At 35.6% G+C, this 16,406-nt stretch overlaps 1 protein-coding gene across 1 annotated transcript in view; it reads left to right on the top strand.

The window, feature by feature from the left end:
• The window catches only part of LOC140137945 (nuclear cap-binding protein subunit 1-like), a 31,141-nt gene extending 22,427 nt beyond the window's left edge, over positions 1-8,714 (top strand). Inside the window, exons 17-20 of the mRNA XM_072159751.1 lie at positions 689-904; positions 1,594-1,722; positions 4,026-4,139; positions 4,793-8,714. Coding sequence (XP_072015852.1) covers positions 689-904; positions 1,594-1,722; positions 4,026-4,139; positions 4,793-4,906 — 573 coding nt within the window. The 3' untranslated portion in view covers positions 4,907-8,714. The remainder of the gene's footprint in view (positions 1-688; positions 905-1,593; positions 1,723-4,025; positions 4,140-4,792) is intronic.
• Positions 8,715-16,406: the final 7,692 nt, after the last annotated feature.

The following is a 16,406-nucleotide window of genomic DNA, read 5'->3' as shown; positions in this document are numbered from 1 at the left end:
ACTGTGCACGTGATCAGCATGATATGAATATTCTATAGAATTACGATACAGGTCATTATCCCTACTCTTTGACATCTATGGTTCAATGCAGAGGTACCGCTTGCAGCGCGATATAATCAAAAATTGCTTGAACCTATTGCTATGGTAGTTAATCCCATTACCGTATTCGTCTGAGTATAGTCCCACATTCGAGTATAGTCTCCCCCCCCCCCCTTTTTATTTTTTTTAAGTTATTTATTTTTTCGGTTTTGGAGTGTCCCTGGACCTAGACCTAAATGCTAGGATCATTCATGGTTGACCTAAAAAAAAATTGCATGTTGTTTTGTGTTTTAATATGAAAATTGATAATTTGTATTCATGTCATACTCTATTAATGATTTCAAAATGCATTCAAATTCAATGCATTTTGAAATCATGGTGATGGATGAAACTCATTATAAACTTCTGTAGTTCATGACAACATAATGTGTTCCATGACGACACATCACACTCTCTTCTATGGCCTGATAGATGATACCCAAAATCATGTAGAAGTCCAATCAGATTGTGTGTGTAACAGTTAAGCCACAACTCTGAATAAAAGGTGTCACTGTTGGCAGGTATTTGTCAGCATTGCACGACAGTTTTGAATCTACTGTAGTTTTTTATACACCTGTTTCTTCTCTGTTCAATTTCTCTCTCTGTGAAGATGATATTTGTGCTGGTAGACAAGATGTTGAGGACCCAGATTGTGACTTGTCCTGCAGTAGTCAACTGGATCTTTTCTCCATACATGGCGGAAGATTTCACCAAACTGTTCACGTGGGAGATACTGCATGCGACACTGCGGAAGATGAGCAAGCATGTGGTGAAGATAGCCAAGGAGTTGGAGAATACCAAGGAGAAACTTGCTAAGAAAAATAAGGTGAGAATTACTTAAAAGTAGATAGGATAGTCACACAGACCACTCACACAGGGACTGGCTGCACTGGTGCTGTGATAACCAATTACACCCTCCTAGAAATACTGTAACTTATGAGAATTACTTGATGGCAGTTGGGATCATAGAGTTGTTTTTGTTCACTCTTGGCAGAAAGATGGCAGACCTTTTGCTAGACACTCTTGGTAGTGTCTGCTTTCACATTATAAAATACCCACATTGATTTCTATAAGCCCCAAATGTAGCCTTGATATACAAGCCCTTGACCTATGGTTAGACCAATATTGTAGTAGATCAAACTTGTATCAAAGTCTTTTAAGACTTAAAAGATGCCCAAGGATTAAAGTATACAAAAATTCACATGACCACATGAGAATTTTTCGAGGTATTCGGTTTTGGTTTTTTTTTGCCCAAATTTGACAAATTTCTTTATTTTTAGTCCAAGTCAGTTTTTTTACACCATTTTAGGTTTTCCAAGTAATAACTAATCATATCTGCATTTGTAACCTATTTGATGTTTATTTCATAATGAAGTAATACTTTAAAAGATGAAAGAGTGTAGAAATAAAAAGAAATCAAATAGTTCACCATGACCCCAAGCAAAGGCTCTTCTCATAATTTGCTGCGTGATTACAACAGACCACCAACATTTTTGTATGTTTTTCTGATTACAGGAAGATGATAGTGGTGAAGATGATGATTTCTATGCTATTGCACCCAGTGAAGCCCAAGTAGAGAGATTGCAGGAAAGCTTAGAGACAGCACAGAGTGAACAGAAGAACCTATTCCTTATCATTTTCCAGGTGAAGAAAAGTTTTTAAGCTGAAATAATTGTCTTTGATACATACAGGGATTATCTGTACATTGTGATTTGTCTAACTGCACCACCAAATGATGATGCATTAATAGGTCAGCTTGATCATAATAGCTCATACCTATTTGATAATTTCATAATAACATGTTCATGAAGGGGTGAGGTTTGAATGTTTGGGCAATATTTTTTGTGGGACATGAGAGCACATCAGACATATCGAATTACATTCTGACTACTAAGAATGTCCTTCTGATATCAAATAATTTTGATTTTATGAAATTTGCGATATAATAAGCATTTTATGGCAAATGATTAAAAATTGATATTTAAACGGTCTTTGTAGTAAACTTTATAAATCTAATGATATGTACTAAAAGTGTACAAATGTTTATCTTCAATATGAAAGGTCAAAATTTATTTTAAAATTGATCGTCGACTTTTCATCCCAGCTACATACACTTTAAGTTCATATCATTAGATTTAAAAAGTTTACTTCGAGGATTGTTAAGGGGGTACTACACCCATTGCATTTTTTTTTGCATTTTTTTGCATTTTGTGAAGAAATGAGAAAAAGAAATTGGACAAAGTGGTATGCAAAATGAAGGGGCAAATCTTCTCGTTCAATTGGTGGCATCAGTATCAATGACACGTACATGCTTCTAATGGTATAAACCAAAAAGTGGTACATCACTGATGTTTTAAATTCACTTCATTTTGGAAAGCTTACTATCAACGGATTTCGTTAAAATTTTGGATATGTGTTGCTAACACATTAGGGAAATAATGTTGATATGTAAAATGGGAATAAGTGGTCCCTGATTTCTTTTATGACTTCATGAACTTGGTGCTCCACTACTATCAAAAACCGAACCGGTTAAAATGCTTCTATTTTCAATGTTGAGCTATATTTTGTATTTTGAACTTGCGACACTGTCATTGAAACTTAATTAAGCCATAGGTAACAGGTTACCAGAACCACACTACAGCAATGTTGAAAAAGATTGTATTTTTTGTCACCTATACCACCATATCAGGTAGTTTTCCGTAAGCTTCATTTTTGTGATTTTGGTAACTATTTTATATTTATTTGCCCAATCCATCTCAACTAGGCAATCTAAATTGTACTCACCATTTACATCCCAAGGTATTTTAGTATATCCACCTCACACATTTCCATTATATATCCAGTAACAGACAAAATATCAAAATTGATGCCTCATTATGACATGTATGATATCACAGACTATCACATGTATTCAAAATTGATGCCTGAATTTGACCTGAACCAATTGACCTATAACCTGACCTTTGATGACCTTATAGCCTTTTTTAATCTCTTTTCCTAACAACACATTATAGAAGATACATACATGGTGTAGTATTAAATTGTCTATGTGGAAGAGATTAGGCCTATTTAATTTATTCAGTGTTATAATCAGTGAGTACATTTCTATAGATAGTATAACAAAGGATTTAATGTATTCTATTCATGTATTCTACTTGGACATGTTCAATAGAATATATTATGGTTTGTTATGAAACACACATCTCAGTTACCAGGATACAGTAAACAAAAAAATATATAGGGCTAAAATGATTTTCTTAAATGGTTTAAAACCACTTTGTATGTAGAGATATTTTATAAGTTCAGGACATAAGATGATGAACATATTTATATACTTCATAAATTTGCAACAAAAAAAAGAAGATGGGTACTGATGAAAATCAGGGTATTATATCGCCTTAAGTATCAAAATTTTAAAAATATAAAATTTGTATTATATCACAAATTTCAAAAAGTCAAAATTATTTGATATCAGAAGGACATTCCTCGTATTCAGAATTCAATTCGATGTCTGATGTGCTCTCAGGTCCCACAAAAATACTGTCGAAACGTTCATACCAGAGCCCATAAGTGCTATCCCCAATTGTGTTTGTGTGCATACCATGGTTTCCAAATTCAGATCAGCTGAGTGTGTTTTGCATTGTGCTGGTTTCATGTTACTTCAGCGGTGTGACACACGCATTGCAGACAAACGCACACAATCAATGATTGTCATTGGCTGATACGTCATGGAAGTATGATAGGGGTATTATGCTCTAGCACACAATCATGATAACCAGTGCATACTGTATGATGCTGGCTTTGCTATCATATTTGCAGTGTTTCCTTATGAATGCAGGATGCAAAATAAGATTTTGAAAGAGGAGTTGGTAGAATTTAATATAGCTTGCACTGTTTTCATTATCATCATTAGCTTTATTTTGTATTTTTATTGTTGTCAATTTCAGAGGTTTATCATGATTCTGACAGAACACATAGTATCTTGTGAGAACCGTGGAGCGCCATTTCATACACCATGGTTCAACTATTCCATACAGAGGCTTCAACAAATATTTATAGTGGTAAGCATATTAAACAAATATTGACTGAAATTCTCTCAAATACAGGGCAAAGTTAAAACAATGGCCCACTTTTATTTCAATCAGATGACAGGAATCTATATATGAGGTTTATAATATGTATAGAGGCCTTGCATTCTTTTATCGATTGGCTCCAAATAAAGGATTTGAACCAGTGCCCTTCACCGTAGTTATGGCGGAGTGCAATCCATTCAATCAAATGTTGTCATCAACGTAGTGCAGGGTTATGTGTGTGTGACAAACTGTCACGGTAGATTGCAATCATGCTTTTGTTGAATGCATTTGAGTAGTCCGCCATATTTACGGGATGATACGTCATATGCAGGACCTCTATTGCAATATAAGCCATTTGAGTTCAAAGTGTCCCAAAACATGCTTGGTGAATTTTAGGGTTTTGGCTATTCACTGATAATCTCTTGAACTAAAATTGGATAATCATATGTTGTGGTAAATGCTAGATTCAAAGAATTTCAACACTACTAAAATTTGTAGCTTCGTTAAAATGTGCTTGTTTTAAGTGTATTGATACTTTTAATGTGCAGTATAGTTGCTATATGCTTCATGAAATACACCTGCTAAATAGGAACCACATATACTAATTCCGTCTTTTCATTTCTTTCCATCTCACATTACAGCATTATAACCAGGTGACCAAGTACACATCAACATTAGAGAATCTTCTCTTCACCAGTGACACAGATCCTAACATCCTGCAGGTGTTTCAACAGTTCTGTTCATTACGCTCATAACACTTACTTTCTATATAAAGCAGCTATTTGTGCTACAGGTGTAGTTCCTCTGGAATGTAATGGCTGCCTTAAGGGAAAATGGGCTATTCCATGTGAAATCCACACACCCCTTGAGGAAGATGTTGGAATTCTAACAAATTCAACAATTATTCCAGATCCAACCATTTTCATCTGTAAAAAGTGGAAATGTGTGGTAGATTTTGGAATTCCAAAGAAAATATTGTCAACCTGCTACGATAATTGCCCAACACATTTATTTTTTTATTTTTTTTGTAATTTTAAACAATTCAAGCATGCATCATTTATGTATAATCATTTCTGATTATTCTTTTAATTTGTCTCATGATTTGTTTTGGTGAGTAAATATGTTTAAATGCATGCTTGAACCATATTTTGTACTTGCTCTCAAAATGACAAACAAAAAATGAGTTGGGCAATGATAGTAGCAGATATGTGACGGTATGTAATTTGTATATTTCAACAATTTTAAACTGTTATTCAACACAAAAATGCAGCAACATTTCCAGCTGGATTGCACATAAGGTGCAACTGGAATTAAATAACAGTGAGATCTTGTACAGGTGTGTGTGGATTTCAGGTGGAATAGCCCAACGGTTCTCTTATACTGGGGCCTCATTCCTGGACTCTACATGTTGGCTATAATGGCACAGTGTTTTGTCATTGCTTAGCAAACTTGCTTCCACACAAGGATCAAACTGTTCAGATTACACCATACTATAGTGCTATGAAGTTACTGATTCATCAGTATATTTGGTATGATAGAAAAGGATATAGGGTGCATGAATGTTGATCGCTATGCACATGAGCTCGGTGAGTTGCGACACACTGATTGGGCAAATTGATGTGATATTTTGCTGCTGGTCTGAACATTGATTGGTGGCATCTGGGAAAAGGCTGAACAATCCTTGTACAAACCCAGCAAACACAAAAATGTTCTTAAAACAGTTAAATGTTGGGTTATATAAAGATCATAAATACGTTTTTAAAATTTTATTGTAAAATACTTTTGGCCAGTTTTTTTGCAAAATATTTTGTCAACAGTTAAATAACATTCTGTTGAGAATGTTTTGCTTCACGTTTTCAAAAATGTTATTGAAACGTTTTTATATCCTTTACGACATTTAAACATTTTCAGTAAGACATTGTGTTTGCTGTGAAGTGCACTCTAACAGGTGTATGAGCCTGGTATTAATGAGGTACAAGGTCATTATAAAATCACTGCAAATAAGAGTGTCATTGGATTATCAATGTATGGTGCCATTGTTGATAAACAGATTTGCTTGTAGAGGCTGTATCAAAGTGATCAGTACCCATTTTGTTTTCAATAATTATGGGCAAGACTGTCATAATTGATTTTTGAGAAATATCAAAATATGTTATTAATCCTGATGTTTTCAAGCTTTACTCGACTAAAGATGTAATAAATAGTCTCGACATCGTGTACTACAAATCTAGGCATTATGAGTGATTCGTGCCCTGCCTTGCTTCAATCAATTCGCCAGCGAAGTGGTTACATAACTCCTTGGCAGCTAGATCACGCACCATTTGGAATTAGTAGTACATGCCATAGACTTTGTGTTGCGATCATTTCGATCGTGGCACAGAACTCGAAAGCGTGATCCTGTTTGCATAGTGATAATCAGATTCAATGTAACACTTCGCTGGCGAATTGTTTTTTATTTGTTGAAAGAGGAGAGGGCTCCCTTCATCATACCTGAGATTTTCAGCCAGTCTGTTTTATTTTTGGGGATTGCACATGTTAGTGACCATATATCCTTGTGGGTATCATGCAAACAGAGGGTGTACGGTGACTGAAAAGATCAGGAAAATCTATTAATACAATCGGAGTTTTATGTGTATAGGTAATAGCCCGAGTATGCACAATGACAGGTGGACTACAGAGAAGTCTGATCAAAATGTATCATAAGATTCACATACTTTGTAGATTAATGTTATGAAAGGTCATAAAACTACAATGAAAGACAGAGATAAAAAATACAAGTTCACATCCGAAATTCTGACAGGAAATGCCATACTGCGCAGGTCGGCAACCAATCACGGCGCACCTTTGCCCCGACGTCAGATGTGAACTAGTTTGTTTATCTCGGTCTTTCATTATACACACTGGTTATTTCAAGAGGATCCAATGTTGCATTAGGAAGAAGGAAGCATTTCAGTAGATATCAACACTGACATACCAATCATTTTGATACAGCCTGTATGAGTGTGGTAAAATTGAGCATAAAGCAGCTGAAGCCCTTCTTTATAGGTACTGTATTGCAGGAAAATTTTGTGAGGTTTTTATTTCCTCAGTTTCAGAACCACAATTTAAAAAGCTATGGGAATATTTTTGACCCGTAGGTTTTAATGTGTAGCTGATGAACAGTCGCTTTTAGATGACGTCAAAGGTGTTCTCATTCCCCTGGTGATCTTGGGAGGCTCAGAAATCCGATGCGAATCCGAGAATCGATTCGCGCAAAGATTCTCGTAAAACATCAACTAAGCGAATCCATATGGATTCACGTAATGCATTGGCAGTTTACAGAAAGAAAAAAATATGTACCAAGTTGATTCCCGGTTTGACTATTTATACTTTTAAGCAACTGAATCATTAATAATTTGTACTATAATACTGATTTGAGAGGGCATTTTAACAGCAAAAACAGCTCAGTTGCGTGCCAATCTTTCGTTCGCCAAAGCCGCCATCTTGGATGACTGAATGAGGGCAGTATTTTTTTTCAATCATTCTGCAGCGGGAGCAGGAGGTAGATTTGCTCGAATCAAGGACCTTTTCTTGCAAAATTCTCTTGCAAGAATCCAAATGGATTCGCCCGAACTGCCACAGATTTCTAGGCCTACTTGGGTATGAAAATACCTTTACCTTACTTTCTATTTCTATATTGTCCTGCTACTTGTTTGACTGGACTTAGGACCATGCAAACATTATAAAAATGCGAACCAGACATTGTGTATAATTGCATGGGTGTGCACTATGTGTACTACATGTAGAGGGTGGTCTGACACATTCATTTTTATTGTGGAGTGATGCATTTACATTTGGTTGTATTTTCCAACATTTTTAGTGACAATTTTCTTTTAAATATAGCAAAAATCATGAAATTTTTTCTTGCATATGAAATATGTTAATTAATGCATATCACTTGTTGCTTGAGAAATTGTACAAAATAATGTACTTGGATATTGATGCACCCCCCAACGAGTTCGTGCTTTAGACGCATCAACATCTCGGTGTACATCTGTGTGCATTATATTGTACAATTTCATTCCCAACAAGTGATACACATTTATTAACATCTGCATATTACATCCACTTGAAACTGAAACATGGCCCTTATGCAGGTACTTTATACCACTCTGTGTAATGAGATAAGACGTTTATAATGCCAAAAGGCCTATCTGCAATAGCTGCCAGAGCCATATTTTAGGTGTGTACAATAAGAATGCAGAAATAGTCAAATGTTTATAGGGCAGCTATTGCAAATGAGGCCTTCTTTCACTCATCCTTGATATGCACTGTGCTTGAACTGGTCAAAAGAATTCAAGCAAATGCTTCGTATTGTATTTTTGCTTGCAACATGATATTTTTTACTTCCATTTTTTTCTTTTGTTTGATCATCATACCATGTAAAGATTGGGAAGTTGAAACTAAATATCTTTGTTTTCCAATTAAAACATTTGTACAAAGGAACTAAAATAAGATTTTGTTTAATTTTTATGTGTGACTTTGAAAATTCCAAAATTGTGGCCAGAAAGTATCTTTTGAATATACCATGTTTTCAGCTAGGTCCTTCAGCGGTCTAGCGATTTGGCGCTGTTTACAGCGTAAACATGGAAGTGGGGTTTTGATCGGTTAATTGAATTACGTCATCATCACATCAGCACATCTTTCGCCTAACGGGGTATGTAGCATTGTGTGACCCTGCTGTGACCTAGTTCTTTATGCAATAAATCAGGAAGAGCAGTCTGGCACTGCTGAAGGACCTTGCCGAATACTATAATGGATCAGATTATGTTACATGAACAACAAACCTCATGGGTAATAGGTATAAGCTACAGATACTTTATGCCATATTCATGTGTATTTCAATTGTGAATTAATGAGAGTGAAACTTAAATTGATTTAGCCAAGTTGAGTTTAAGTTACAATCTCATAAATCCAATAGAGTTATTTGATGAGGTTTACTCTACATTTTTCAATTGTTATTTATTATTTATTCATTATTTATTCAGGAAATTCCATCAATACAAATGTACTGGTCTCCCTGGAAGACCTGATTATAATTCTATATACATGAACATGATAATAACAAGATAGAAATATATATTATACAGAATGAAAGAACCAAACATGATACAAAACAAAATGCAGCAATGTTGAGCTCAAATTAGTATTCAAAACTTACAGATCAATTGCATGTTTGAATTCACCCAAACTCATTGAATTAAAATTGATGCGAAGATTGGGAGGAAGCTTGTTCCAAGCATGGAAGTAAGAGACATGGAAGCTGGTCGATCCAACACCTATTGAATTATTTACGTAACATTCTATAGAGGGTACGTATCAAGCTATTGTGATAACAATGTAGTCAGCGTGTCTTTGATGTGGATCAGACTTGCCGCCTTTATTGCCAGTTCGTTTATTTACAGGTTTATTATTTTGAGCAAAATCGTGTTTTTCTTGATTATTTTTCAAGTATGTTTTTTTTATTCGGAAAAAAGTGACAGGGATGTTAAATTTGTAATCCATAATTACAGAAATCCAATCAAAATATCGATTTCTACCCTATACTTACAGATTTTCTTAAACTTCAAAATATTGGAAATCATGCATTTACGTCTAAACCGCTAATTAGCGGTAATAATTGATATCGACTTGGCACATGCTTTACATTATAAAATGAATCCGCATCTATTTGTGTGCCCGGGGCTGCCCGAAATTGCTGTTGAGCAGAATGTTCCAGAGTCGGGTATTATCTTTACCTTTTGCGTAAAATAAATTGTATTTCATTTCAGTTTTTGTTTTAAAACTGCTATCTGAAAGTCTAGCATATATATACATTTAATCGGTAGGTTTTCACATAATTACATATTTTTAATAAAATTGTATAAATTAAACTGATAGCATTCTGACCATTACGTAGGGATTTTATAAAATCTGTTTGTGTTCATAAAACTAGTCATGTACTGCGGTAATATAACACAGCCCATTGTCAGGACTTAGTACACGACCTCGTGCTGCTATTGATTTTTAAGCGGGAACTTTGATTTTAGACATGGTACACGTTGACCATGCGTTGACTCAATTGTTCCACTTTCAACTGTACTGCTTTTGTTCAGTATCGCGGCAAGTATGATACTCACTTTGATGTAGTATTTGACCAGTTTCCATGTGTATTACTTCCATGTTCCAAGCAACTGAAGATCTGTAAAGAAAAGTTTTCTTTCCAGAAGAGGTTTTCCATATTGGAACAACCAAGCTGTTTTGAGATTGACCCCTTGTACATTTAGAATGTGTAGAATTGGGGAAATTTCATAATGATAATTGTGCATATTTTAATGTCATTCAGATTTTACACCAAATTTTGCATCAGAAATGTTTCTTTTGTTGAAAAATCATAACCTTATTTTTTAAATAAATACCTCACAAGAAATAAGTCCCCCTCTCAACATTTCGTCATAGCATTGTAAGGTAAAATTTAGAAATAACTATTGACTGTTTACCAAGTGTTGTGTGAAAATGAAAGATGTCCATGGCTGAATGAGCCCGAATGGAAGACAAAAACTGCCCCTTTAAAAGTCACAAATTCAGTAGGCCTATGCTTGCTAAGGCAAAAAAAAAAGGTTTGTCTCAAGCTTGTGCGTGCATTTGTAAAATCACGAGATTTGGAAAAAAAAGAATTGCGGAAATTTTTTTTATTTCAAAAAAAATTGTTTGGTTTTTTCCGGAAAAATTTGGGGAAAATCAGACTTTTTTTCTCAAAATACCATAAAAATACCAAGTCGGGCATAAAAAAAAATCGCATTTCGCATTTGTTTTCAAACCACTTGTGAGCTTTGAGACAAACCTTTTTTTTTGGACCTAACTACAAAGTGTATTGGGACAAAGAATGGGACTGGTCACCTTAAAACTCACTGTGCTGAGCTCTGAATCAAGAAGGGGATTTGCATGGCTGAATGACCATGAATTGATTACACACGAGTTCAATAGGGCAGTTTTTGTTTTCCATTTGCGCTCATTTGGCCATCAAGTCATGGACATCTATCTCTATGCGCTTGCCCTTTAATCTTGTCCCATCATGCAATGATCAACAAAATCATATTCAGTCATAACCTCAAAATGATAAAAAAAAGCTTTACATTTGAATTCAATGCCATTCAAAGACATCTACTAACTATGAATATAAATCATTATCAGGTTGGGTTTGCTTTGGAATATGCACTACACTGAAGTGTATGACATGAACGATGTACAATCCAAGGCAAATGCCTTCTATCACATTCTAAGTGGGGGCATTGACACTTTCCTTCCATCCAAGACTGTCAAGTTACACTCTCGTGACAAGCCTTGGATGACAGATCGTGTTAAGGCCCTCATTGGTCTGAGACAGGGCTTTTGCTGATGGAAACAAGTATGCTAGAAATAAGCTCAGAAATAAAGTGATCCGAGAAATTCGGAAAGCAAAAGTTTCTCACAAGATCAGAAAGTTACAAAAACTAATAAATGTCATGCAATTCAGCCATTGGCTGCTATGTGATTTGTTAATAAATATACAATTATTACAAATTGCATATTCTGACATAATTATTCAAATTTATTAGGTTTCATGAAGAAGAACACCAGAAAATGTGGTATATTTCCAACTAGGGTCAGCAAATATTTGTCGCCTATTACCAGAAAATCTATTGTGTAACCAAACTTGGTCACCCGTTACTAATAGAAGCAATGCAGTGTTAGTTCCCATATTACGATAATTGGAGGTTTGTGAAGGATGTACGTAGGTACTAACAACTGTCGCTCCATTTTTATACAAATCCACAAATGGAGCATTGCCATCTCTGGAAAAAATGGAAAATGTGAATGAATAGTAGCCTGCAATTTGACAGATGAACTTGTGACTGTTTGCATCATAATGTCCAGCAGCATTTGTAACTACCTCATCAAATGTCACAACGCCCAAAGTATCTTGAGGACTGGTTTTGACAACAGTGAAACCGGAAAATCTTGGTATTCCCGGTTCTCCTTTTGCTCCTTTTGAGCCTATAGATCCGGAAACTCCGTCTGATCCGTCCTGTCCAGGAAGTCCTTGAACCCCCTCAGGGCCGACTTTTCCTGGGGCCCCAGGGTTGCCTTGGGGCCCTTGTGATCCAGCATATCCTCTTTCTCCAACATTACCTCTTTCTCCTTTGATAGAGATTCCAACATCACCCTTTGGGCCCACAGGCCCTGGAGGGCCATAACCCCCAGGCAAACCAGGGACACCTGGCACCCCTGATACACCAGCAGGCCCCTGACAGCAGTTATAACATGTCATAGTTGACGGTTGACTTTCATCAGGTATAACAGTAGAGACAGCCTGCTGCACGGCACACAGAATGATGATTGTCGTTATGGTTCTCAGGGCAGACATTTTGAGCTGAAAATAATTAAATTGGAAAGAAAAACAAATGAGAGAAACATCAAGCAGGTTGTAAAGCAATTATGAAATTCAATTGACCTTTTCGTTAAATCCCACAAGTCTTTGCAGGTAGACCTGAGATGTTGTCATCGTATGGTACCATCATTACTGCGCATTGAAAGTCGGCATGACGACTACTCTGGTATAATGGCAATGAATTATGGGATTTACTGAAAAGGTCAATACTGCTCTTTCATTATATTAAATGTCTCAATCATGGGTGGTGTTTTTTTCCTACATCAGTATATTTTGTTTTGTGGCAAAGTTTCAAATCAGTCATAATGTGTCATACCATTTGATTTCTTCATGTATCTCTTGAAGCATAACTATAAATTCGACTGGAAACCTCATTTCATCACATCTTCAACTTTGGGTGGTGTCATGCCATGTCAGATTTCAGTGTAAATTCATTTGAGGAAAGTTAACACCATTGGGGCTTTGGGACATGAAGAGGGTACATTACATCATCATCATTCATGGATTTGGCACAAATATGCATTTGTCTGCGTTTCAAACATTTGAAAATGTCAAATTCCTCTAGGGTCAGATCAGATGTCTCCCATCTTGAATCAGTTAATCTTTATCAATCACAAATGAGTTGACAAGGTAGGAAACCAGCCAATAATATGTCATCAGTAAGACACAAAAATTGTTTGATGTAACCAGACTGACCATAAAGATGATTTCATTCTCTAATTTCCAAGGAAAATTATGTTTGCTTCCATCTGACTAATTTTAAACACAAAAGACAAAATAATATTTGTATTTGTTGTTCAATTACATGTATTCCAAATATTTATATTTTGTGTAATTTTCTTCAAAGCAATGTCATATAAATAACTGAGAAAAGGCACAATTTGGCTCATTATTATGTTCCCAGAATCTTCCTTCCTATACTTTGTACAGATTTATTTTTTGGCCAAAATATCACACTCTGACTAAAAAACACATTTTTGACACAGAAAAAAGTCTGAAAACATAATAATAATAAAATTGGATATTTTTTCACCCAATATAAATTTATTGGTCTCACTACGAGTCTTAAAATATTGGATTTGACTTGAATATTTTTTAAACTCATAGCTCGACCAATTAATTTGTGCATCCATCCAATTTTATATCACAGATACATGTTTTCTACATTTAATACATTTTTTTAATCGCAACTGGCGCAAGACGCTGTGGAACTTTTTTGAAGTTTTGAAGACATTTTAGTGCACTGTATTATGGACTGACTGGCCATTTGCACAAAAGTAATATTTAAAGCCTAAATGTACGATCTTATACGGTAATATGAAATTTCTTTTTCGAACCTGATTTTTTGACATATTTGTAATGTTCATGTCCTAACGTTCGCCAAAATGGAATCAGCCAAATTTGTCGTTTTTGTCAAGTCAACAAAGCAAAATGACATGTCATATTCAGACATTAAGCTCCCCTGGAATCCATAAATCGGCCAAAATAGCCAGTGGTTTTTTGTTTGTTTTTCCAAGTTATTTAACTTGCTTAAAATGGACAGAACTATTATTTTAGCTTTCAGCATTTTGATCATCAACAAAATTGAAAATTTAATGGAAATCGTGCATTATGACTTTAATACTTAGGTTCTTGCATTTGGAGCACATTTTCATTATATCAAACATAAATGCACCACGGCCACATATGAAAAGCTAAATGGTTCTCATCTGAGGCACTAATCACTTACCTAGCAGTCAGTTCAAACCAGTAGTGGTGATAGTAGAGAAGAGTAGGCAGAAACCTGCGATGTTCAAGTTTGCCCTGTACAAAAAGAATCCAGTCTATCTATATACAAAATGGTGGTATAAAATTGACCAGATTAAAGACAGAGGCGCAGAAAACAGTGAGGATTGATGAGTGATGAAAACGTTCATGTAGATCTACAAGATGTATATCCTGGTGTATACCAAGCGAAAGAAAAATACACAGAGCCCTTTCATGAGCTGTTGCAGGAGTCCAATTGAAAATGCAAGTGAATAACTAATGTGAATCACAAAGAGAGATTTAGCTTAAGCTGAAACAGAAATCTGATGATATTGTGTCATACGATTGTGGCGCCATGATTTTGGCATTAAGAAGTATGCCGCTTAACAGGAAATGCAGAGAAAGAGTTTCTAGGCTGTATACTCAACAAATAAAAAAAATCATGTACTGCTGAGACTTGTTCAAACATTTGTTTTCATCAGAAAGCATCTAAAAGTTTTAGTACTTAAAAGTGTAGTGTATGTTTTGATATCTCTTCCTGTAGATAAGCTAACCTTGCAGTGGATGTTAAAAAATCCAACATCAAAAGCATCATTGTGGCGCCATTACAGTCACTCAGTACACCATATATATGAAACTGTCACACTGAGGATGATATAATTTATTGAAAGCTTTGCGAATTATACCTGTGGCGCACTAACTTTGTTGGAACTTTTGATTGTGTATAATTCTATCTTGTATGAGATCCAGGCCACATTTGGCTGGTTGCTATTGGCAGTTAATTTGTTTTTTCCTATCAATCTTGCTTACATGTACAAAATGAGGGTTTTTTTAAAAGTCTTGTTTTCATAATATCCTCCAAATTAACTTTTGGTGACATTGTTCATAAACTAAAGCATTTGTTGTCATATCAAAATATCAATTTTATAACAAAGGACATCAACCTTTTGATACAGTTACAGATCATTTAGAGAATAAATGATAGATTTTGTCTTTTTATCAATATCGTGTCATAATGGATGGGCTGGCCAATATTTTGAGTAGTGGATGCCGGCGCGGCAACTACGATAAAAATATTGGCCAGCCCATCCATTATGACACGATATTGATAGGCAAAACAAAAAATCTATCATTTATTCTCATTCTTATTCAGTTTTAATGTAATTTTTGCGAAAAACTGCCCTTTTCAGAAAAAAAATAAAGTTACTTTGGTGAGGACATCCCCGTTGTTTTAAATGAACGAAACCATCACAAACATCTTAGCCGCCGAATCGCGTTCTTAGTTCTCGCACATGTATTACGCGAATGCATTATCGCTGCGATCATTGAGGCGCAACAAGCGTGTCGCCGTTGCGTGGCGGCGCGCCCTGACTAATATCACTATCAACTATTGTGAGATATTATACACCAGAAAACCAATCAAATTACGTGAATTCTTTACTAGACGCACCCATTGAATAAGAATGTTCAATCATGATTGCTCACCAATCATCAATATCGGCTGTGATGAAGCCAACCCCATGCCTATATACGGTTGCCTCATATTCTAGATGAGGCCCCATGCTTGAGGTAACAGCACTGTACAATAACCATGTTGCACAAGATCTGATTTGGCACAAGTTTCTAAAGCATGAATATACACTCTTCACAAATTTTAAAGGATCAGAATCTGACAATCGTGATTTTCATTCTTTCTTCCTGTTCTCATGGTGCTGACCAAGGTGGGGTTTTTCAGTATCAGGGGAGATCAGTACTTGGCAAATGCTCTGTTGCTTGAACATACACTGAAAGAAATGACACTTATCTTACTTTCAGGGATAATGCTCTTTTTGAACAATGATAATAAATAAGTATGATCCTTTAATTCATACATACTCACGATATAACGACGTTTTTGATTGGATTTGCGCCCATTTTTGTTGGTCATAAATACCGTTTATGACCAGTACGCAGGGCATAAACAAGCTGCGTCACGCAGTGTTGGAACCTAATTAACACAATCCACGATTTGCCAGTGTTGCGTACACGCGCATGTCACCGCGCCCATCTCACGCGGAACG

Source organism: Amphiura filiformis, chromosome 17, assembly GCF_039555335.1.
Source record: "Amphiura filiformis chromosome 17, Afil_fr2py, whole genome shotgun sequence".
In the NCBI taxonomy this organism is placed as follows: Eukaryota; Metazoa; Echinodermata; class Ophiuroidea; order Amphilepidida; family Amphiuridae; genus Amphiura; species Amphiura filiformis.
This window is presented reverse-complemented; position numbering and strand designations above follow the sequence as displayed.